General features: G+C 47.5%; 1 protein-coding gene across 1 annotated transcript in view; it reads right to left on the bottom strand.

The window, feature by feature from the left end:
- Nucleotides 1-1707: 1707 nt before the first annotated feature.
- Nucleotides 1708-25166, bottom strand: part of LRRC41 (leucine rich repeat containing 41) — a 201166-nt gene continuing 177707 nt past the window's right edge. The window contains exon 10 of the mRNA XM_069642280.1: nucleotides 1708-2302. Within this exon, the coding sequence (XP_069498381.1) occupies nucleotides 2071-2302 (232 nt within the window). The 3' untranslated portion in view covers nucleotides 1708-2070. The remainder of the gene's footprint in view (nucleotides 2303-25166) is intronic.

Here is a 25166-nt window from a genome sequence, read left to right as displayed (position 1 = left end):
GGGAGGGGCACAGAGAAAAGGGGCCGTCTGGACTCCCAAAGCACAGGGGTGGGCTTATAAAAACAAAACAAGCCAGAATCTTTTGTGAATCTTGGCACATCCTAGCAGAACTTCGGATGGGAGATGTGTTAAGGATGGCACAAGTAAAAAGGTGGGAGGGGGGAAGTTGAGAGGAGAGAAAGGGGGCTAGAGACACAGGTAATGGGGAGAGAAACGGTGATGGTTGCACTCTGTGTGTGGTGCAGGGGATTTGTTGAGGGTGGTAAGGGTAGAAGAAAAAGGGGGCTGGAGGGAAGAAGGAGCGTGATCGCAGTGCTGGTGGGGCCAGGGGAAGTGGTAACCGTGAAGCAGGTATCTGCTTCAAGGTCACCGGTCCACCATTGCCACACAACAGGACATTCTAACACTCCCTGCCCTAACCAAGGCAAGGAGTCACTGATACCGTGGGCAGCATGTGGGGAATCATGGCTGCCCCCTTACACGAAAGGAGTGTCAGGCCAGAGCATCATGTCTGACCCAGGGACCACCTGGGTGCATTGCTGCATAAGTTTCAAAATGAGTGGCCACAATTATTGTCAGCATATCTGGCACATACAAAGGTAGGTCATGTTCAGAAGGAGGGGCATGGGAAGGGATGGAGGCACAAAAGGGTCCTAGCTTTGAGTGAAAAGAGCCTGGATATAAAACAAGCTGAGCAACTGCACTGCTAGTACCATATGCAGTCTTTCTACCCTGACATTTTTCAGATAGTATAAAAGAGGGCATTTAAGGGCAATTAAGTATTTCACCAAATACACTCGCTTATCAATGCATATACTTTTACTGGCAAATTTTAAACAATGCCATGTTTAAATACTTTGTTTAAAGTTCAACCCAGTGGAGCAGTTAGGAATGTAGTTTCAAACCTTATATGTTAATAGGACAGATTAAAATCAACATAATATTGCAAAATCAACAGGTAAGGTTGGAAGAACGTAAACGTTCTCCCCATTAGGCAAATTGTTCTCCTTTTTGTGTCCTCTCTGCAAGATCCTGTCAGGAGGTATATTTAAATTCAAGCGAAAGATAAGAAGAATAATACAATAAACGGTCTGAAAGCAACCCATGGTTATCATAGCTAAACATTGTGCACGGAAGCGCTCCAGTCCAGAAAGAATCAAGATTTTAGAATAGTAATGCTCAGAGAGGATTTGGTTCCCACCATAGGGTTTTTGTACGAGGAAAATCATCATTCATTTCAGAGATCTGTAAGAATTCAGTGCGATTCGTTTACCTCGCAGGATCTCCACTTAGCTTATGAACCCCTCATTAGCAGCAGCTTTACAATCATGCTCAGATCCGACAGAGCTCTACAACCTGTGACTCTCCAGGTACTTAGGACTAGGAGTCCCATCACTGCTTCCCCCTCCACCCCCGTTGACTATCCTGCTATGGCTGATGGGAGATGTAGTCCAAAACATCTGGAGATCCAAAGGTTAGTGACCCATAACAGTAAGAGGGTATACACCGATTTTGTGCCAAATATCCTCCTTTTAGCTAACACTTTCTCAACCCGAGTACAGGGTCTATACAGAACTCTGCCTATATGTACATTTTTAATTTGTGAAAATATAGGGTTTCCGTTCGAATCCTGTGCCAAATCAATGCCTGGTAGTGCAATGTCCGCGGACGTTGGGTGAGGCATGAGAATGGCAATCAACAAGAACAAACTTTCACAAAAGAGCATGTAATAAACCTTTTCCACAGGCCAATCCCTACAGTGTTTTTTAAATGTTCAACCTTGTCTCATGGCACTTCAGCAGAGCTTGAAACAGAAGTTACAGCCTGGGCAAATGGCACGTTGACACATAGAAACCTCAATTTAAAGAAGATAAACCATTCCAATGTCTTAGCTCCACATTGTGGCTTGGAAGCACCATCATTTCCTCCTCTTGGAACTGGTCATTTGCCACCAGTGTCTGCTCTTAAAGCTCGTCATTTACCAACAGTGGATTCTCTGCCACATCGTAGCACAGTCATTTTTCCTCTTGTCGACTATGTGACTGCTCATCAGAGACCAAATGTTTAAATTTACATGATACTAACATGATCAGCAAAGGCTTTAGCAGAGTCCCACTTGTCGCTGATCACGGTGCACATTCCCTGGAGAAGGTGCAAGGCCTCTTGAGCCATCATGGGGTCACGATCAAGCAGGTTCTGGGAGAGGGACAGGAGTTTTAACTGGAGCCCGGGTCTGCTTTGCAGACCGTACTCCAACTTCTTTGCAAACTGGAGCAGCCCATCCGACTTGATGCAGTTTGAACTAAGATCAGAAACAAAAGATAAAAGCAATTTATTCTAAACAAATGCAGGGAGTAGTCAGTTTGCTTGGCTAAGGCAGTTTTAACCTAATTTGATAACCAATTAAATACATTCTGGTTGGGCCAGGTGGATAAGAAGAAAGGTAGGAATCCCCAAATCTTGTTCCGCGAGATGTAAAAACTCGCAAAATGTACGTTATCAAGCACAATAGCACAAGTCTGTACAGCTGTTCAGTGTTTGAAAAAAGTATTACAAAAACAAATCTATTTGCAAGAACGTTATGATGGCAGATACAACATGTAGGTTGAAAGCCGCCATTAAAGGATAGTTCCGGGACTTTTTTTTTTTTTGTCCCTACGGTTCGGCCATGTGTTTTTAAGCATAAATCGGTAGATCGTAGAAAACTTTCCTATGGACCTTACCCGACTTTTCGTCCATTAACGCACTCGAAATCAGCCGCCATTTTCTGATAATCCTATCATTTCCCCCCCATCGACCTGGCTCACCTGCTTTTGCGGCACTAAATCAAATCCCCCGCCCCTGAAACAGACTTTATCAAAACATTCATATTCCCCGCCTCTATCCGTGACATGACTGTGCTGCGTAGGCAAACGCACCCAGGTGTCTTCTACGCGACTCCACACAGAACCCGGAAATCAACACAGATCAGCTCACAACACAGCGCGCCACAATTGGGAATATGAAACTGTACTTTTAAATCAAACCTCAAGATTGTAAATTTGGTAAAGTACATTTATTTGACATCAAATGTTTAGAGAATATTCAGCGATTTTCATTTTTATTTGCTCACGTTCCAAAAAGTTCGTTTTGAGGCACGCGATGTTCCTTTGCTGTACACAGGGTCTTAGATCATCTCACAATACAGCGCCACAATTCGGAATATGAAACTGTGGTTTAAAAGCAAACGGCAAGATTGTACATTTGGCAAAGTACATTTATTGGACATCAAATGTTTAGAGAATATTCAGCGATTTGTATTTTTCTTTGCTCTCGATCCAAAATCGTTCGTCTTGAGGCAAGCGATGTTCGTGTGCAGTACACAGGGTGTTGGTTTACGATAAAATAAGCTCTTCGGTCGCACTGATAATCGCATGGCTGTTCCAACAACGAGGCACTAGGCCACCACAACGGTCTGTATGTTGCATCTAGCCGTTAGTACCGCGTAAGGGCATACTTGTACTTGGCGATCGTCCCATAAAATGGTCAGGGTGGTAACGTTGTTCACGCGGAGAAGCAACTGGCGGTTGAAAAAGCCATCCGCCGGTGTCTGGTACTCGTGACACATACAATAATGAAGGATGTACCTGTTTTAAAAACATAAAAAATGAAATTAGTCTCACCATCAGATCTTTATTAAAATTATTCATTTTATATATTAGGTCGGGAAATTATTTCATAGCTAGGACAGTGCAACTGGGTATTATACGTCAAGGGGGGGCTGTAGGATACTGAGACAGTCCCCCAGTGCAGGGGTTGACAGGGAGGCAGTGCAGGTGGAGAGTGGAAGGGCCCAGGACCGAGGTCGCAGACAGTGGACCAGTTGTAGCAGGGGAGAGGGAGAGAGAAAGCAGAAGCAAAGAGGAAGGTTTTGAGGTGCTTCCGTAAAAGGAGATGGTTCTCCTCAAGATAGTGCGCGGTACAAAACAATATGCCACATAGAACGAACAAGTACAACTTAACCCGTCTTTAAAGCTACTGTATAGTAATTAAATTGCGGTATAAACTCATCTAAAGAGTTATTTACATTATATTTTCAGTTTCCATTGTGTCTGTGCGTAGGGCAGCCCCGAATTACCACTCCTTCTATGCCGACGTTATTTCTTCTAATGAACGAACATTAAATGGCTTTCGTTTCTGAAATTATATTCATTATCGTTTCTTACGTTATTGCCCCACACCCCCAAAAAGAAGTCTTTCGGGATGGTCCCGGCCTGTCAAGGTCAAATAACAATAGAACCTTATACTGAGTCGTGGGCCATTCCGGCACCCGAGCAAAAAATCAAAGCAGCTGACCTTCACTTTGAACGAGCACACATTCCTAGTTAGCTACATTCAGTGTAAGGCCATCTCACAGGACTTGAAATTTACACTCCATCTTTGCATTTTGTCTGCGTGCATTTGCAGCCCCAGCGAACCATAAATACGGAGACATTCTATATTTTTTGAAAAATGATTTATATTACTGTTTGGTTTAATTTAATGCGCAAATGAACAAGGGTGGAGAGACACATTGCATGTACACTGAGCAATCACTTTTATTTACACAATACATAGCTACACATATTCAATGGGCCTGCGACATGAGGAGACTCGAGAGAACAGACAATCAAATTACAATCATTTAAACCGTGATGTGTATTTCTCAATGAGCTCTGCTTTAGGTGGACATGGAACAGAGGCAATGTTGGGTGGCAATGCAGTTGTCCCCTGCACAGGTTCGTTCACAACTCCATGTATGTGCCTATCTAGGACATCAACAATAAGTCTCTCAATAAACTCATATTGCATATCCTCAAACACTGGTTTGATCACCCATTGTTTACTTCTTTTAGTGAAGGCCTTATTGTAGCGAAGCGTCCCTAAAGTGCCGGTCGTCCTACTTTGTTGACGGCCAACATTATGGTTATGTGCCAAGACCGCTAGAAGAGTCCGATTTATCATGCCCTCCATGCCAAAATGCAATCGTTTTGGCCTGTACTTTAGGCACATATTGTGGAACACCTCCAAATCTCCTGTGTGGCAGAATTCCGTGAGTCCCCTCAAATCTCTTGTTATAGTTTTATCAAATACAATCTTTTCAATGGCTTTGTGAGTGGGTGATGAAGGAATCAACCACTTATTCTTCCTGCCTCCTCTGTGGACAAATGGCCATGTTCACAATTGTGGAAATGTTGGTTTGTGGTCCAGCGGTGAACGTTGCTACAGTGTAGCATTACTGACCGCCATTTTTCCAGTAGAATTTCCAACGACCCTCCACATGTTTTTGAGCTCCACCAAAGATGGTTGCTGATTGACTTGGACCACTGTGAAATACCTTGCAATTCTTTTTTTTTACCTGCAGCCGACATTTTTTTATTGATTGTTTTTGCAAGATGCCAAACGTCAAATTGGTGATTTATATTTTTGTACTCTTCTCTCATTGTCTTGGCAATTGAAACGTGTCTGTCCGTGGCTATCAGGTCGATCACCATTCCCCGCGATTGTAGTTCTTGCAATGATGCTACAAAGCTAACTTTCTCCATGGCCACCGAGGATGTACTTTGTGACACCTGCACGACAACCGAACTCACAATTTTCTTACTTTCCATGTCCTGAAAGTGGTAGGTGCAGTACTTGGCTGAAAATCCTGGGCTGTCGCACTGTCCATCACCGGCTAGCCTGAACCGTTTGCCCGCGAATGTACTATCAATAGACATTTTTTCCATTCTCCAAGCTTCGCTAATGGCTGGAAATAGATAATCGGTTTGGTATTTGTAGAACTGAGTTTTCGCAATGAAATGGATTCCCACAAACTGAAAGAAAGACTAACTTTTTAAAACTTGAACCACTAAAAAGTGCAGCCGCTGCACAAAGTAGATTGCCTGCTGGCAGTTGCCCCAGCATGGGTTGTGCAGACCATGAGAAAGGATGATATTTTGTACAGGTGGCATGTATTTTAAGGTTAGTGCCTCGAATTGCACGAGTCACATTAATCAATGGCTCCCCACATACTTCCCCACCAACCGAATGCCCACATTTCATCCTAATAATAATATCAATCAAACAACTATCGAATACAATGAATTTGGCCTCTTTCCTTATACTGTCACTCTGCATCCCAGCTGGTTCGGCCTGTAACGTTGAGGACATGTCACTCACATGAAAGGTAGAATCTCTGATATCGTCTTCCGCTATGTTCAGTGATATTGATGGTGTTTCATTGTCGTCCACTTCATTCTCTTCCATTGCAACATCTGTTCCTTCTCCGGCGATGGGTGAATAAAACAATTTCTTCAACTTTCTCGCGGTCTTAGTTTTTGCGGGTGTGGATTCTGTAAATTGATCTCCGACTGCATCCGAACTACCAGGAGGACATTCACTATCAATGGCTGGTGGTGGTATAGCTCCGTTGTCAATCACTTCATATTCTTCCCATTGGCACGAGGCATCTCCAGTCTCAAGTCCCTGCCAAAAGGTTTGACAAGCAACATCTCTCGTTCGCTTCACTGTCTGTGTAGATCTAGTTCGTACACCCACTCGCAACTAGAGGACAGATTGGAAAAGGGATGTTCAGTTTAAACACAACTTACAGTATTGAACTATTAACAGTGAAAAACAACATAATATAGTGACCAGGACACTAACCTTCTTTTGCTTTCTTTTCTTTGAAACTTTCTTGCCTCGAACTTCAACATCAGGACGCTGTTGCTCCGACTCGTGTGTGCATGTCTCCACTTCCTCTTGCGCTGCAACGACTATATTTTCATGATAAGCACATCCATCACGCACTGACGCTCCATCGACTCCCTGAAACATAGAACTTTCATTAGTATGTATAATAATATTGAAAACACAAAATGTACTTGGGGACCAATACCCACGTACATCTCAATAGCAAAACACGAATGAACGCTTTGTGTAGAACATTCAAATGACAATTATTCACGCATTGTTGATCTAGTTAGATGGAACTGTCAAGATCCATACCTCGGGCTTCTCATAGACTTCCATTGATGATATTATTGAAGATGATGCTTCAGTAACTCCCTGAAACACAGTAATTGCATTAGTATGGTTTTCTATTTTGTTAAAAAGAACATAAACTTTGTGCAGGCGTCAACGGCTCATCTAAATAGACCTGCACAAATGATCAGTTGTCTAAAATAAATAATGGATATGTAAATATGATTCGATTTGCTCGATCGTTGGAAGTGTCACCACCCAGAGATCTGCATCAACTACTAGGGGTGATGTTCTTGTAGAAGAAGCTCCGTCATCTCCCTGAAACATAGTACTTGCGTTAATAAAGAAGGAAGTATAGCGGATGTAATCACGTCATATGATTTCGCTTGATCGAACTGTCAGTATCCATACCTCGAAATGCATAAGAACATCAAGGGACGATGTAACTGCGGTGCACACTTCTGCAAGCTGTTGCGCCGACCCGTAACTGCATGCTCCCCCTTCTTCTTGGACTAATGCTCCATCGACTCCCTGAAACATAGGACTTTCATTAGTAATGAACACAATATTGAAAAAAGAAGACACATAGGAGGGCGACGACAGAAGGACATATCAATGGCTAAAAACGAAAGAAACATTGTGTGTAACAATCACGCTACAAGAATGCAAGATCTGATGATCTCCATCGATGGAACTGTCCGGAAACGTACCTCAAGCATCTGAGCGACATCAACGGTTGTCGTCAATACGTTGGACTCCTCAGCATCTCCCTGAAAGACAGTACTTGCATTATTTTGGATAACAATAATTATAACTGAAAACAAAGACTAGAGGATGAGTACAAGGGTGTACCATTAGGTAAAATAATTACACGATAAATTAAAACTATTGATTTACATGCCTAAAACAAGTCAGTGGCAGAATAGCCAAGTAAGATTACCCGATAGGCGCTTGAAGTGGCTGATGACTGCAATAACGACACGGATGGAGAATCTTCCGCCTTCATATTGAGTGGATACATAAATGGGGAAATTATTGTTAGCTAATGCTACACACTACCGCAAGGCCGAGAGATAAATACGTAAACTTGACTCACCAGTGGAGGGATGTGGACGAATAGAGTGGGAATAGCGGTTGAGAGCAATTTTCGCCTCGCTCGCGGTGTGTTCTTCTTTATTAGCAATGATGTGGAGTACATGTCTGAGCTAAAGTGCCTGCTGCAGATGCGGTATCGATCACCCCTCTTGTCCGCAAAGACTTCTAGGACTCTACTTTCAAGCTCAGACGGTGGATATCCGCAATATCGGACCCATTCTCTTATCTGATCTATTGTCTTAGGGAAAACATGCATTATAGTACCTTCAGATTTATTATGGGTCTTCAAAGGGCAACCGCCAATGGAACAGGCAGGCATTGTGGAAAGTTCTGAAAAGTAAAGATTAACAATTCTCTATGAATACCAATGTGTTAAAAAATTAAATGACAAAAGGTTCAATGCAAGGTTCGTTTTGGTTCTTGGAACTATACACGTTATTCACATGCGGATAAGTATTTGAATAACTTTAAAAAAAATAGAAAGATAATTTGACTAAACTCAGAACATGTGACTAGTTCCTTGCATGTACTGTCTTGAACGAAAAGAAATTGGACGCAAAATGATTATGGTACATGGCCTTACCTTGACGAACAAACAGTTAGATGCAGGGATCAGAGTAGTTTCTTGTCGTAGAACAGGGAGCAGTTCACAGGTTGCAAACTGACGAGTTTCCTCGAAGTGGTCACGGAAGTTCACAGAGACGAAGAGCAGATAACCAGCACCTTCACGGGTTGACTAGCAAAGCGCAAAGAAGTTCTCATTAGAAATATGAAGTGGGTTATAAAGAATTCGAAACAGGGGTGTGTTTGTGAATGAATGACGTGTATATGTCGTGGCATTATGCGGTTTGCAGGGGGCCGTCCAGCGTGAGGGGGGATGCTTGGCAGGAGACACAGGGTCTGAAGGTAGACATGGGAACAACAACCCATGCTCTATAGACCACTTTGAAGTGTACATGGTCTTTGGCTCCTCTTGGCCTTTATCGCTCCCTGACAGCTCCACTTGCCAGCACAAGTACCCCGGTGCGAACTGCCTTTGATAGGGCGGGGGGGTGGATTGGGGCGGTGGTCGTGCAGACAAGACACAGGAAGACTCGTGAATGGAGACACACTTATGTGGATTGCAGGGGGCCGTCCAGCGTGAGGGGGGATGCTTGGCAGGAGACACGGGGTCTGGAGGTAGACATGGGAACAACAACCCATGCTCTATAGACCACTTTGAAGTGTACATGCTCTTTGGCACCTCTTGGCCTTTATCGCTCCCTGACAGCTCCACTTGCCAGCACAAGTACCCCGGTGCGAACTGCCTTTGATAGGGCGGGGGGGGGGGGGGGGTGGATTGGGGCGGTGGTCGTGCAGACAAGACTCGTTTGCCGCAGGGCCTCACCAAGGAGAGGCCATCTAACTGCATGTAAGAGGCAGGCTGCAGGATCTAGTACATGGAAGGCAGGGGGGTGAGTTTATAAATACCTCACCCTCCCAGGAGAATATATGGGTGCAGTTCACCCTGGAGACCCTGGATGCCTAGGCAGTTAGTCAGCAGCAGGCTGGCCTGTGGTGGCAAGGCGGCACGGGCCAGAGGGGGTCATCTCTGTCCCCGGTGCCCAAAAGGATGATTTATTATGATCAACCATATGGATTATTTACCTATAACCATGTTTTGTATCAATAAAATCCAACGGCCTTCCTTTTATTGCCAACGCTTGAACAAAGTGGTGTGGTAAGTATTTTTGGGGGAGGAGGCAAGGCCGGGAGGCTTGATGCCAACCCGCAAAATAACATATGTATGTCTGCTGCATATGGGTTCAACAGTTATGTGGATTGAAGGTGGGCGGCCAGCGTGAGGGAGGATGCTGGCCGGAGACATGTGGTGTGACAAGACAAAGCACAGGAAGACTATTCAATGGAGACACACTAGATTCATTTAAAAAATCAAAACAACCATTGTTAAAATATATGTTGGGTTTTATTTTAGATCTTAATTTCAATTGAACATAAATAATAAACATTACACATTGTAAAGTTCCGGTTGCAGCACATCCAGGGAAAATCCGCGCTATTGTCCACTGTCGCTGGGGAAATGTTGTCTAATGGCAAGTACCGCACAGGCAGGTATTACTCTCCGAACGCGGTGTCCGAGCCTCCCGTGAAGCCACCAAGTGAAGCAACGATAGGCCATCAGCCTGTACCACCTGTGAAAATGAAAGATGCAAACTGTATTAAAATGACAAAACTTTCTTATCACTGTCGATTCAGGTAAAAAATGTCATTCTGCTTTGAAAAAAATTCTATCTAGAAAATGCACAATATGGAACCAATTTACATGCATTCGAATGATATGTAGATGTAATTTTATATGTGGGAGACGACCATGACATAGTAGTGGCATCACTGACATCACAACTAGAGTATACTTACTCGTTACTCGGATTACGCGAACAGTGCCGCGAAGTTCGTGCATAAGCACCATCATCATCCTCAACACGGTCCGTGAGAGGCAGGCTTCCCTGAACTCTGGCAGCTCGGTGATGCATTGCGGACTTGGCTCGCCTTCCGAAATGTAGGCCAAGCACCCGGAATTTTCACGGCAGCAGCAGTTCTCCTCCTCAGTTGGCATTAGCTCGCACCGATTGCACGTGCACCAGGTGGAGACGCCGTCCATGCGACATGGTCCAGGCTCTTCATCCGTTGACTGGTCCTCCCAACTGCCGTCCGAATCCCCATAGTTTTCGCGTGCTTGCCTTTCCAGCAGTTCTTGCTCAGTGTACACGGGCTCGTACATATACGGCATTATTGTAGCCATTGTGTGGTAAAGAAAGTAAAATAATTTACAGAGATGGTACAGGTGTTCACAAGGCCTAGAATCGGCGAAGGTAGCTGACCAGAGCACAGAAACGAGTCACAGAATACTCAAAGTAACACAGAGAGAGTAATGGAATCGAAAATCTGCTGCTGTGTGTTGTGAAACGGTGTGTTTATACTTATTGAGGAAAGAGGCGTCCTGCCATTTCCATGGCGACACTTCATTAGCTGAGGCGCAGCGATTCTTGACACGAAACGTGCTTTGGCGTTGGGAAATGGGCGGTACGCGTCTGCTGATGTCAGGCTCAGGGGCGGGGGATTTGATTTAGTGCCGCAAAAGCAGGTGAGCCAGGTCGATGGGGGGAAATGATAGGATTATCAGAAAATGGCGGCTGATTTCGAGTGCGTTAATGGACGAAAAGTCGGGTAAGGTCCATAGGAAAGTTTTCTACGATCTACCGATTTATGCTTAAAAACACATGCCCGAACCGTAGGGACAATAAAAAAAAAGTCCCGGAACTATCCTTTAATGGTCGTTTTTCAGCAGGGAACAATTATTTTAGTAGGGTCCCACTGTTAAGCAAAGTTTGAATGCAGTACCCTCCTGGAACACTACAAACAACTATGACGGCAGGTATAGGCAACCCAATCTTTGGTATAAGCTTGTAATACACAGTTTTGGTAGCGTGTTGAGCAGCCAGGCTTATCTCAAGAGGGGAAATGTTAGCTGTAGTGGAGTTACACAAAGATTCACAGTTACAGGTTGTCAAATAAATGCTTACACTCAAGGTTTCTTCCATAAACAATAATTTATCAGTCAGTTATAAAGCCTCCTTTAGAAGGGAGCAATAGGATAGTAACACACAAATATACTTCAATACTGTACACTCTGTTTCTGGATCAGACAAGGCCCTTTTGGGATGGCCCACAGACACAACCAGGGTGCTGGGGACATTAATACCTTACTGTTGGCATACAGAAAACTCTCAATATTTGTAAAAGACAAAGGTTATCAGAGCACAAGAAATTACAAACATCCTTAAGCAGGGCAAATACTTTCAGATAGCAAGAGAATAGTCATTCAATTCCATAGACTAAGCCAAAGTCAATGGGCAAAAGTCTTTGTATAGGGTGCAGCACTTCAGGTAAGTAAATGGAAAAGTATTTTCACAAGGTTTTAGGAGTCTTTGATAAGAAGAGGAACCAAATGTAGGGCCACAAGCTGATTAGACTTGTTAGTTGCAGAAGTTACAAGCACTTCCACAGTAAGCGGTAAATTCTCATAGGCTAGTTTTACAGTACCTTAGTAAAGAAGAAAAATATGCAGCTGAAAATTTCTGTTCCTGTACAGCTCTGCAGATCTCACTGTTCCTTTGCCTCAGTCGTGGGGACCAGAGGGCAGACGTCGGGGAACTCCCTCACTGTATTGGCACCGTCAAAGCTGGCAACCGGTAAACTTTACGTTCAGTGGCTGTTTCGCTTTTCAGTTCCTTGAGGTACAGCAAATAGCAATAAGCGCGGTTCCTGGCTGTCAAGGTGGTCTTTCCTCACATCTGAGGTCCTGCACTCAATTGGCAAGCTTACAAGCAACACACACAACCTGGTGCCCCTCTCCGTGGCTCTACGCTTTCCTGCAGCACTCTGAGGAAATGCAACCAGCTCAGAGATGGGTGTCCAGGTGGCTTAGTTGGGAGTCGATTGGTCCTACCAACTCAAAAAGGGAGAAGTCAGCCTTGTAGGGCTTCTCTGTCGATGCGAACTCGGCAATTCGGACCTGCAGCAGGGCTTCACCGGGCAAACCAACGGTCCAGGAGTTGCAGCAGCCGTCCTCTTCAAGCTCTTCTTCGGTTCCTTCGTCCAGTGGTCGACTCTGCCTTCCAAGCCAAGAGACTCGCCCTTTTATTCAGTTCTTTCCCATTCATTCCAGCCTAGCTGCCACTCACCCAGCAGTTTGGCTGTCCTTGCCGGACAGCCAGCCAATCATCACAGAGTGCATTTGGGTCTCCTAGGAGGCTAAGCACAGGGAGTTTTGGGCACCTCCCTCACTTCCTGCCTACCCCAGCCACTCTGGGGCCAGTGGCAGGTTTCACTCCTGAAGCCCGCCAAAGGCAAATGAACAAAGAGAGCAAACCTGGTTTGGCGCGCAGAGAGAAACTAGAGTAGGACCTTTCCACAAAGAAATGGCGAAAAAAGAAGACCAGGGATCATTTTAACAAAGGAGGCTTAGCGCTAATTTGAAAAACATGGCTCCCACGATTTAATGTTACCGGAGCTGCGAACAGTTCGCGGTCGGGGTAAATCATGGTAGTTCATTGCAATACCACTGACACCAGCCATTCTGAGAGGAAAGGGTAACATGTGAATGCTACATGAGTAACTAGACATAGGGGACACTAAGTAACCCCTCCAGCACACTATGTAAGATAGGGTGTGCTGGGTCTAGAATTTTACAGGACTAAAAGAAGTCAATTTCACTCCACTGCTCTGGGAAACAGTAGTTGATCCCAGAGAAGGTATTTAAACCTGGGGAAATCTGACAGACTTCCCCGGGTCACTGCACTGAAGGTGCTTTGTGACAATTGTAAAAGATGATGCCTATGGAGTTGTTTAGACTCCATAACCAAAAAGGAACAAACACAAACAATTAGAATTAAAAGTACAAAGTCCCAAAGTTAAGCAAATGAGCTGGGGGTCTCTAAGGTAGAGAGGAATGAGCAAAATTTAGAGAATTCTCCTTAACACCCACATTTTAGCATACCAGCTGGTACAGACCACAGCTGCACTACAATAATACAATAGAATACATTGTTCTGAGTTTTTATATCCACCCAACCTGTCTTTCTGACTCTTTACTATGCATTGGTTTATCTTGATTTATGGTTTCAATTTAGATTTATAAAACTACATTCACAGAACCATGATTGTGACAAAATGATTTTCTGCAGGAGTACAAGGGTGAGACGTGGCTAAACTGTCTACTCAGGCCCACTCTATTAGATCAGCATTGTTACTCAAAGTGTAAGTGAGACAGCCTTACAGTACACATCCTTTGCCTTTTGTGGTAATGTGGGCCGAGGGCAGGCTATGCTCACCGCAGGGTGAGAGGTTATTGTTGAGCAAGAATTGATGTAGTAACCCCCGGGGGAGACTACACAACCCTTGTCTTCTTGGTAGTAGGTAATCCACCTATTGGTATAGGTCTATACTACACAAGTTGTTAGTGTGCCTGAGCAGCCAGACTTATCTCAAGAGGGGTAAATGTGAGGTGTAGCATTGAAATTCACCAATACAAGTATCCAAATAACACTCACACTTAAGGTTTTCTAGTAAAATATTTTTTTTAACGGTCAGTTTTAAATAAGCATTCTTTAAAAAGAGCAATGCGCAACAATAAAAATACAATTCAAAATACTTTCTCAGAGTCAAGTCAAAGCAAAGCAAGAAGATACTCTTTAGAAATGCTTCATACAAACTTCCTACACACCATGAGGTGACTTCACTAACTAGGACAGTATGGGCATTTATATATATCACTTTTATACTTTGTACAATTCTGAGGTTGGTAGGAAGGAAAAAAGGTTAAACAGGTTCTCAGAGCATGTGAGCACTTTTAAATCTCCCAATTAAGTAATCCCAGCAATATTAGTTAGAAATCAATATATCACCTATGAGGCACAATGGGAATCAGTCAATCCACTAGAAGAGTCTGCAGGGAGCCAGGACAGCAAAGGTTAATTTGAACAAAGTCTTTGGAGCCGAGGCACATCTTAGATAGCAAGAGGTCTTGCAAAGTAGAGAGTTTGTTGCAGAAAAATCACTGTAGGGTCACAAGCTGTTACAATTGTGAAAGTTAGAGCTGAAATGAACTCTAGAAACGCAGCTGCTGCAAGTGTCAACTGAGAAAAGCAAGCTACAAAGAGGTAAGTACCCCTTAGTCAGAACAGTACCTTAGGTTAGAAGAAGAGGATCCAGCTGGCTTCTGTCTTGGTTGCAGATCCTGTATTCCTGGGCCTCAGTTGTGGGGACAATAGGGAGGCAGTCTGGAGGACTCCTGCAGAGCAGTTGTGAGGTCAGCGGCAGCTATGGGCTCTTTTCAATTCAGCAGCACTTTGCGGTTTTAGCACGTGGTAAAACAGCACCACCACAGATCTTGGACACTAGTTGGGCTTCCTTCACTCCATGAGTCCAGCATTTTGGTGAGGTGACTCGAGCTTCAGTTGTCCTGCTTCGGGAGAGTCCTCAGGAGACTCCTGGACCTTTTGGCTGGCTTACAGACGTTGCACTCGACTACAAATTTCTCTACCTCTGGCACTCGGTTCCAGCAGCAGCAGCAAAGAAGTAAAGCCAGTTGGGGAATGTCTTCCAGCAAAGTTATTCTCGGGGTTAGTTGGTCCCACTACTCAAGGGAACAAGTCGTCCTTTCCGGAGCATCTCTTGTCAAGCAGAAAAAGGAGTTTCAGCACAGCAGCACGGATTCACCAGGCAGTTCAAAGATCCAGAAGGATGCAGCAAGCTTCGTTTACGGTTTCATCAGGGTGTTCTTCCCAGTGGTCAACTATCTTCAGTCCAAGAAGCCTCGCCTTTTATGCAGGTTTCTTCCATTCATACACAGCCTAGCTGTCACTCACACAGCAGGGTGGCTGTCCTACAAGGACAGCCAGCCAGCCAATCAGGACTGGATGCAGTTTGCCCTGGAGACTAAGGATATGGGCGTTTCGTGCACCTCCATCACTTCCTGTCCTTGCAGACACACTGGAGCCAAAGGCAGGTTTCAGTACTGAGCCCCCCCAAAGGTAAAACGAGCATAGGGCTCAAACTTGGCTTGGCACGCAGAGTAAAACCCAAGAAAGTAAACAAGAGTTTGGGATTCTATGTATGCCTATGTGCTTGGTATTTCACTTCTTCAGCGTTTCGCTCTTCAATGAAACAGTTTAAACTTTGTTCGTTGTTACTGCACTGACGGTGCTGTATATCAGCATACAAAAAGTAGATGCCTATGGAGTTTGTCAGACTCCAAAAACAAAAGAAACGCAGAATACCACTCAGATCAAAATACATGAGCGAGTGAGAAAAAGGGCTCACTCTCTCCAGGGTTAAAAAGTCCTAAAGTCCAGCAAAAGAACTGGGGGTCTCGAAGGTTGAAGGGAATTAACACAGAAATGGGAATTCTCCCCAACACTCGTCCCCCACAGACTAAGGGACAGGAGGATTGAATCCACTCCTGGATGAATCTCCTAATCCAGTCGGTCATACTTTCTGGAGAGACAATCCGCATTTTGGTGATTACACCCTCACCTGTGTTCTATGGTGAAATCAAACCCTTGAAGGCTGATTGACCAGCTTAACAATTTAGGATTCCCCCCTTCATCTGCATCAACCTTCCCAAGGGTTGGTCGTCTGTCTGAATAAAAAAAGTAGAACCATACATGTATGGACTCCATTTCTTCAGAGACAACACAATGGCAAAACACTCACGTTCAATAGTTGCCCACCTTGTCTCATGTTCCTTCAGTTTCCTACTGATGAAGCAGATAGGGTAGTCCCTGGCTTTCTCATCCAGTTGACTCAAATCACCACCTATTCCTGTGTTAGAAGCATCTGTCTGTACCATGAAGGATTGGTTGTAGTCATGAGCTCAAGACGGGGGCTAGACAAAAGGGTTTCTTCAGTCCTTCAAAGGCCTGAGTGAACGCCTTATTCCACCTGACCTTCTTGGGGAATTGTTGGTGAGGAGATCACATTCAAGGGAGAAGCTATGGTCCCATAGCTCTCAATGAAGTTGGTATAGTACCCAGTGAGACCTAGAAAGGCTCTCACTTGGGTTTGAGTAGTAGGGGTGGCCCAGTCTAGTCAATGGCCTGATTTTACCCCCTCCTACATCATGTCCAAGGTAGACCACTTTGCTCTGACCAATTTGACATTTACTAGCCTTTATGGTCAGGTGGGCCTGTTGAAGAGCTTGCAAAACTTATCCAAGGTGGTAAAGATGCTCTTCCCAAGTTGTGGTTAAAGCTGCAATGTCATCCAAGTATGCCATGAAGAAGTCCTCCCTCCCATTCAGAACTTGATTCACCATGCTCTGGAATGCAGCAGGTGCACGTTTGAGTCTAAAAGGTATAATCCTAATCTGGTAGAGGCCTCCTGGGGTAGGAAATGCAGTTCTCTCCTTGGCATGGTCTGTCCGAGCTATTTGCCAATAGCCTGAGGTCAGAACAAATGTACTGAGGAAATTGGCTGAACCTAGTTTGTCCACCAGCTCATCTGTCCTGGGTAAAGGATGGGCATCAGTCGTGGCGACTGCATTAAGAGCTCTACAGTGCACACAGAATCTCAATTCCTGCTTTTTGCACTAGTAAAACTGGACTAGCTCATGGAATTGTAGATGGCTCTATTTAGCCCAAGATCAAGCATCTTCTTGACCTCTTCTTTTATGTGGGATCTTACATGGTTTGACATTCTGTAAACCCTGCTTTTGACAGGGAGACTGCCACCAGTGAGAAGGAACAAGTTACTTACATGTAACTGTTGTTCTCCAGCATGGGTCTGGCATGGATTCACATGCTCATGAATATTCCCTGTCAGGCAGGGAATCCTCGGTAAAGAAAAAATCAGTTTGAGCTTCGTTTCTGAACTGTCTTTATACTAATAACCAATCACTGGTCTCTGGGTCATACTGCCCCAGCCAATGACTGCCCTCTACTTAAGTCCCTCCTCTGGCAGCCATCTTCAGATTTGGTAGCAAGTAAAGTGGCAGTAGGACCAAGAGAAGAGCCGCAGAGGGGTTGGAGGCAGGGTTTGCATGTAAATCCATGCCAGACCCATGCTGGAGAACAATAGTTACAGATAAGTAACTTGTTCCTTCTCCAGCATGGGGTCTGGCATGTATTCACATGCTCATGAATACAGGAATACATAGCAGTACACATGCACAACCACGGGAGGTGGCAAGGCTCAACATTAAGCATTTCAACAACTCGACATTAAGCATCTCTTACCTCCTCAGCAGGCTCACCTTCAAGTGAACACGTTGCGCAGCACTGCTTGGGTGACTCTGGACTCCTCCCTGGAATCCCGGTCAACGGAGTAGAATTTCGTGAAGGTGTGAGTGGACCTCCACATAGCTGCCCTGCAGGGGCACACCAGACAGGAACGCTGTAGTAGCAGCGGTCGCTCTGGTCGATTGGGCTTTCGGACGGGCAACGGTCGGTTTGCCAACCGGTGACAGTGCATGATGCTGCCGGAGAGCCATCTGGAAATTGAATCCTTGGAGAGGGCCTTCCCTTGGATCACAGGGCCAAAGTTCACAAACCGCTGTGACGTTTTCCGAAAGAAAACTATTTGTGCGGTCCATGTAGAACTTCAGCGCTCTAGCCACATCCAGCGAGTGCAAAGTCCTCTCAGCTGGCGACTAATGCGACGGGAAGAATACAGGCAACACCAAGGGCTCGTTGAGAAAGAAGTCCGACGGCACCTTTGGCACGAAGGAGGGGTGCGTCCTCAGCAATACCCTCGTCTAGTGGAATGTCGGGTATGGCGGCTTACAGGAGAGGGCCTGGATCTCTCCCACTCGTCGTACGGAGGTGAGGGCCACAAGATACGCCGTCTCCCACGATAGGAATTTCAGCAGCGCCGAATGCAAAGGCTCGAATGGCGAGCTCATGATCCTGGTCAGCACCACATTGAGCTCCCACGCCAGGGCCGGAGCTTTCACCGGCGGGAACGAGCAGAACAGTCCTTTCATGAACTCCTTCACCAGGCGGTGAGACCACAGGAGGCCCCGGAGTTATGGTATAGTGGGAAATAGCCGCCAGATGAATTTTGAGTGAGGCATGCGCTAGCCCTGCCTTGGCCAGCGATAGCAAGTACGGCAGCACTTGAGGGGCCGTAATCCGTAGAGGGCTGATGATCTGTGCGCGGCACCAGACAGAGAACCTCTTCCATTTATGTCCATAGCACTTAAGAGTCGAGGAAGCCTGGCATTGGAAAGTATCTCCTTGCAGTCCGCCGGGATGTCGTATCCTCCGAACTCTAGTGCTGCAGGAGCCAGGCCTGCAGGTTCAAAGATCCTGGGTCATGATGCAGAATCGCGCCTCCTTCCCTGGCGAGAAGATCCGCATCCATCGGTATCTTGACTGGAGGGGACACTGACTCGCCCAGAAGGTCCGGGAGCCATATCTGCCTCGGCCATGCCGGTGCAACGAGGATCATCCTGCACTGGGACCATCTGAGTTGACTGATGAGTCGCAGGAGCAACCGCAATGGTGGGAATGCATAGAGGAACAGGCCGTCCCAGGGGAAGGAGAATGCATCCCCCATGCTCCCCCCGGCTGGGGAAACCTGCTGGTGAACCTCTGGCACTTGGTGTTCGTCACGAACAGATCGATCTGGGGATTGCCCCATTGTCGGAATAGGAGATCTACTTGATCTTGCCAAAGCTCCCATTCGGGGCAAGAGCGCAGCTCCCTGCCGAGTAAGTCGGCGATGGTGTTCTTCACTTCTGACAGGTGAAAGGGTACCAGGAACATCCCCTGGTCGACGGCCTAGTGCCACAGATCCTGTGCTTCCTTGGAGAGCGGGGGATCTGGTGCCCTCCTGCTTCCGGATGTAGAACATTGTGGTAGTGTTGTCGGTGAAGACCCTCACCACTTTGCCCTTGAGGGATGGAAGGACCTGAGGGCCCAGAACACGGCACGGAGCTCCAGGAGGTTTATGTGCAGTGACCTCTCCTCCGGGAGCCAAAGGCCTCTTGCGTGGAGATCTCTGGTGTGCGCGCCCCATCCTTCCAGGGAGGTGTCCATCGTCACCGTCTCCTGATGCGCTGCAGTCTGGAAGTCCATGCCCGCCGCGAGATGCACGCGGGTGCCCCACCAGCGGATCGCTTGGAGGAAAGTCCCGTAGATGGAGATATTGTCTTCGAAGCTTCCTGCCACTTATATCCACCGGGCGTCGAGGAACTGCTGCAGCGGCTGCATCCGCAACCTGCTCAACCGCACAAGGTAGATGCACGACAACATCATGCCGAGCAGGGACTTGATGGACCTCACCCTGGCTATTTCCATGGTCAACAGCCGTTGTACCTTGCCCAGGATGGCCTTTAGCCTCTCCTCCGACGGTGAAGCCAGCCACGCCACCATGTTGAGCCTGGCTCCCAGGAACAGGGCATCCTGCGATGGCACCAAGCAGGACTTTGCAAAGTTTATCGAGAACCCCAGTTCCATGAGCAGGCGTACGATCCTTGCTGTGTGGTCAACAGCAAGTTCCCTTGACTTCGCTCGGATGAGCCAATAGTGCCAGGCACTTGGTGAAAACCCTTGGCGCCGACTTCAAACCGGAGGGCAGTGCCTTGAACTGATAGTGCTGCCCCTGGACCACAAAGTGTAAGAACTTTCAATAACCTTTGTGTATGGGGATGTGGAAGTATGCATCCTCTAGGTCCAGCGACGACAGGAAGAAGGGTGACCATCTGGAATTTTTGGGATTTTATGTATTTGTTGAGGTGGCGGACGTCCAGGATAGGCCGCCAGCCGCCGGTCTTCTTTTGGACGAGGAAGTACCGCGAGTATACTACGGAGCCACTTCGGGGCGAGTTCTATCATGCCCTTTGCCAGCATCGCGCGTACCTCCAGAAGTAGTTGTGGGATGTGGTTTTCTTTCCTGGCCACCGGTGGAAAGTCTGGACACTTCCTTTGGAACTCCAGAGTGTGCCCATGGCCCAGGGCATCCAGCACCCAACGGTTGGTGGAGATGTATTTCCACACGCTGACGGATTTCGCCAGCCGGCCTCCCACTGGGGTGCCTGGGTGGGGGCCTGACGTAACAGCCGGTTCAGTCCTGCTTCGTCGAGGCCTTGCCACCTTGGGCCCCTTGGCGACGACTACTATGTCCACCAGCCTTGTTGCGACCTCGGTAGGCTTACTGCGACAAAGAGCGAGCCGCCTGACGGTACGACAAAGAGCTGCCGGCAAGTCCTTTGGAGTCACCTTAAGACTTGCCTCCGGAGGTCCGAAAGGGCAGCCGTCGCTGATGTAACGTGCCCATGGCACAGGCCATCTCAATGTCTACCTTGATGGCCAGCAGTGACTCATCCACTGCCTTGCTAAACAGGTTGTTCCCGTCGATGGGCATGTCCAGTACCCTAGCCAGTACGTCCTGACGTTAGTCGGTGGCCCTGAGCCAATGAAGGCAAACGCGGTTGCCCATCTGGCGAAAACCAGTGTCGCCAATGTCCGTGGCTACCGTGATGGTGTGGTCCGACGCCACCTCACCCTCTTACAGGATTTCAAGGGCTTGCGCCCTCTTGTTGTCTGGAAGGAAGTCCAGGAGGGGGCGGGGGGGGCGATTTTGAACCACAGCTCCCTATCGTAGCGGGCTACGATAGCGAGAGCGTTGGCCGCCTTGATGACCCGACATCCCATGGCGTCTAGCTTCTTCCCCTCATAGTCCGGCACAGAAGTGGAAGTCGATGCTGTCGCCCCAACCGATTTCTTCTTGGCCGCCGCAGATACCACTGAGTCTGGGGATGGCTGCGCCCAGAGGCACATAGGAGCGGAGTCTGGAACCAGGTACTTCTTCTCGTACCGGTCTCTCTTTGCAGGGGCCGTGGACGGGTTCTTCAGAAGGGACAGCCTGTCGTCCACCAGCGGGACTGAGGACAATCTTCCTCTTGGCCTCTCGTCGTTGATAAAGGAACCCCTCCTTCTGTTCTTCGGGGCATAGCTGGAAAAGCTCTGATGCCCAGCCAATTTCGTCAGGAGGGGAAGCCCGGGGAGGGGGCGATGAGAGATCTGTTCCGTCGTCGCCACCGTCATCCGTCCCAGTTGTCTCAGTCTCATCCCTCGGCGGAGGGGATGGAGGTGAGGGATGGAAGGGCGGGAGAAGATGGACTCGCCTCCTCTTGGCTTGAGGACTCCCCAACGGTCCAGGCGCCGCTGGAGGTAAGGGTAACCTTGTCCGTATCTCTGTGCACAAGGTGTGCAGTGCCAGCAAAATGTCATCTGACCCGTTTGTCGGCGGTGGCATCGGTTGAGTAGGCAGAGGTGTGGTGTCCGGTTCCTCGTCAATCTGCCGTTCATCGACTCCACCCTCGCTCTCCACGTCCGCCTCATTGAGATCCTTCCTGTAGGCCCTGACCTCAACAAACCTCTTGTCGAGGACTGACTTGAGGCCAGACAGCTCGTCCTCTGAGGAGGTAACAGTCAGCTCTATAGCACCCCCCCACCACCTTCTCGGCCCGGGAATCACGGGGGGCTTTTAGATAGGCTGGAAAGACGATTCCCTCCAGGATGGCAGGGAAACTCTTGGCCTGGAGTTCGTCTCCACTGGGGTCGCCTCTGCGGGCTTCGCCAGGGCCATCACGACTCCCTTAATCAAGGCCTTAGCCGTTGAATTTGGGCCTTCACGACATTAGGCGCGTCTGAGGACTTCACCGCGGGGGGGGGAGGGTCACCGCCTCGCTCCCCCTTGGCTTTATCTGTCAGGGCCGTCCGGGGCTTCTCCCAAAGCTTACCCGGGTTGTCCGACTTCCTCTTCGAGCCAGAGCGTTGGCTCGCGGTTGACAGTGTCTGTGATGTTGCGCCCGGCCTGGCAGTCGAGGAGCCCGAACCAACGGCGCTACCGGTGCCCGTGGACTCACAGTGCTTTGCCTTTTGTTGGGCCCCCAAACGCCAGAGTACCCTCAAAGGTCTTAGAAGACCAATCAGACTTCTCCCCTGCTGCTGGGCCCTTTGCCGCCAGCCAGTTAGCAAGTCGTGTACGACGGTCCTTCATGGTCCAGGCGGACATGTTCTTGCAGAATGCACAGTTCTCCTCCACGTGCGACTTTTCGGAGTGCAGGCAGTAGAGGCACCGGGAGTGCTCATCCTCCTTGAAGACGTTCTGTAATCAACATCCTGGGCCGATCCTAAACAGCTTGGATCCATCGGGCGTTGAGTCTCCTTTGTCTTGGGCATGTCCACGCGGGGGGGAGGCCTCAAAGATCTTCCGGAATCCTCCAAAAAGTGAAATTCGATGAAATTCCGCCCTTGAGGGGCGTAGATCTTTCCAAAACGGGTCCCTGTTAATCGGAAGATGAATCGGTGGAGCTTGAGGCTCGATTTAACAGAAAAAATAAGAGCAAACTCTTTGAAAAACACAATACACAGCAAAAGCTCGAGAACTAATCACAAGGACTCCCAACACTTGAACGTGCAGTAAAAATTCTGAAGATGGCTGTCAGGAGGGGCTTCGGTAGAGGGCAGTCATTGGCTGGGGGCAGTATGACCCAGAGACCAGTGATTTGTTATTAGTAGAAAGACAGTTCAGAAATGAAACTGATTTTTTCTTTACCAAGGATCCCCAGCCTGACGGGGAATATTCATGAGCATGTGAATCCATGCCAGTACCCATGCTGGAGAATATCATGCTGGCCCCAAGGGGTCAAGCCTGGAGTCAGCGAAAACAGGGAGGCAAACTGATTTAACAGAGCTTTGCACTCCTCCTGTTGTTGCAGAGTCTGATCTGACGAGAGTTTTACTCTTTTCTCATCTGAAGGTTGTCCCCTTAGAAGGTCAGGTAGAGGTTCACTCTCCTCCTCCTGATCAGAGGCTAAAAGCAAAGCTCCTAGTTCTGGTCCGGAAACATAAGCCTTCAGACTAAGTGTGATAAACCCTAGGGGCCTGCTTGTGATTTCCCAAGTACACTAAATTGACCCCTCCAAGTTTGCCCACACTCTTGAAGGGTCCAATCAATTTGTCCTTTAAGGATCTCTGCCTTGTAGGTACCATAACTAGAACAAGCTGGCCTGGAGTAAACTCCACCATGTTGGCATTCTGGTCATGCCAGTGTTTGACCAGAGCCTGACCTGCTTTCAAGTTATCAGAAGCTTGTCATCATAAGTGCCATTCTCCTCTGGAGACCTAGTACATAGTCGGTGACTGTCACTGGCTTGAGGGAAGGAGCACGCTCCAACCCTTCCTTCATTAGAGCCAAATAGCCTCTCACCGGATGACCATAGAGCAGTTCAAAGGGGCTGAAACCAACCCCTGCTTGAGGGACTTCTCTATAAGCAAAGAGAAGGCATGGCAGTAGAAGGTCCCACTTTCTTCTAAAGCACATGTCATGCGCTTCATAGTTCTGTTAAACCACCAACCCATTGGTTTGGGGATTGTAGGCTGTAGAGAACTTATAGGTCACTCCACAGTTTCTCCACATGGTCTGCATGTAGTGGGACATTGCATTTGACCCAGTGTCAGATGACCTCTTTAGGAAAACCAACCCTGGTAAAGATACCAAGGAGGGCTTTAGCCACTGCCTGAGCAGTAACAGTCCTCATAGTTAGGACTTCAGGATACCTGGTAGCATGGTCTACCACAACCAATACAAATCGGTTTCCTGAAGGAGTTAGAGGGTCTAGGGGACCAACAATGTCGATCCCCAGCCTCTCAAAAGGAACTCCCACCACTGGGAGGGGCACTAAAGGTGCCACATTCTTGGCTCCACTCTTGCCAGAAGTCTGACAAGTGTGATATCTCTTACAGAACTTAACTACATCAGACCCCATCTTGGGCCAGTAGAAATACAGAGATAGCCTCTCTTTGGTCCTCTTGAAACTCAAGTGGCTTGCCAGAGGTATCTCACGGGCTAACTGTAAGAACTGTTGTCTCACCTCCTGGGGCACTACAAGTCTTCTGTATTCTCCTGGGGTAGGCTCAGTAGGTTCACTTTAGAGGCCTTCCTCCCAGTAAAGCCTGTGCTTCCCTGGCTCTTACCCGTACAGCTTTCAAGCTGTCTGTTGACAAAGACCTTGTAGAGTATGTCACTCTGTTTGAAATATGCTGAAGTCTGCCCTAGAGAGTCCACCTTCCACAAGTAAAGTTTGCAGATCAGGATGGTCTTTAGGATCCAGATCTCCAACACAGGGAAGGTTCTCCTCCAGCTCTGTTTCACCAGTAGTGGACTCTTCTGAGTTTGGGTGGTCCAGCCGCTCAGCCTCAGCTGGGGAAGGGGTCACTGGGGTAACCTTGGACTGTCCTCTCAGGGATGTCTTTGTCCTTTGAACAGGTTTAGGTGCAATACCTTTCTTTTTTTCGGAGTTCTTGGGTAGCCCCTTTGTCTCTTTATTTGTCTTGGAAATAGAAGGGTGTCCTGCCTGTGGACTGGGGCTAAGAGGAATCTCCTCAACCTCCCACTGAGAGTCTCCATAGGGTGCCTCTCTGGCCAATCTAGTTTGCTCCTGCTTCCTTTTACTGTGAGGCCTGGGGGTACTAGTTACAACTCAAGAGTTTTCAAATCATTCCCCAACAGGACTC

Source organism: Ambystoma mexicanum, chromosome 1q (genome assembly GCF_040938575.1).
Source record: "Ambystoma mexicanum isolate Mex_15411 chromosome 1q, UKY_AmexF1_1, whole genome shotgun sequence".
Lineage (NCBI taxonomy): Eukaryota > Metazoa > Chordata > Amphibia > Caudata > Ambystomatidae > Ambystoma > Ambystoma mexicanum.
Note: the sequence above shows the minus strand (reverse complement) of the source record. Positions and strands in the feature narration are given on the sequence as shown.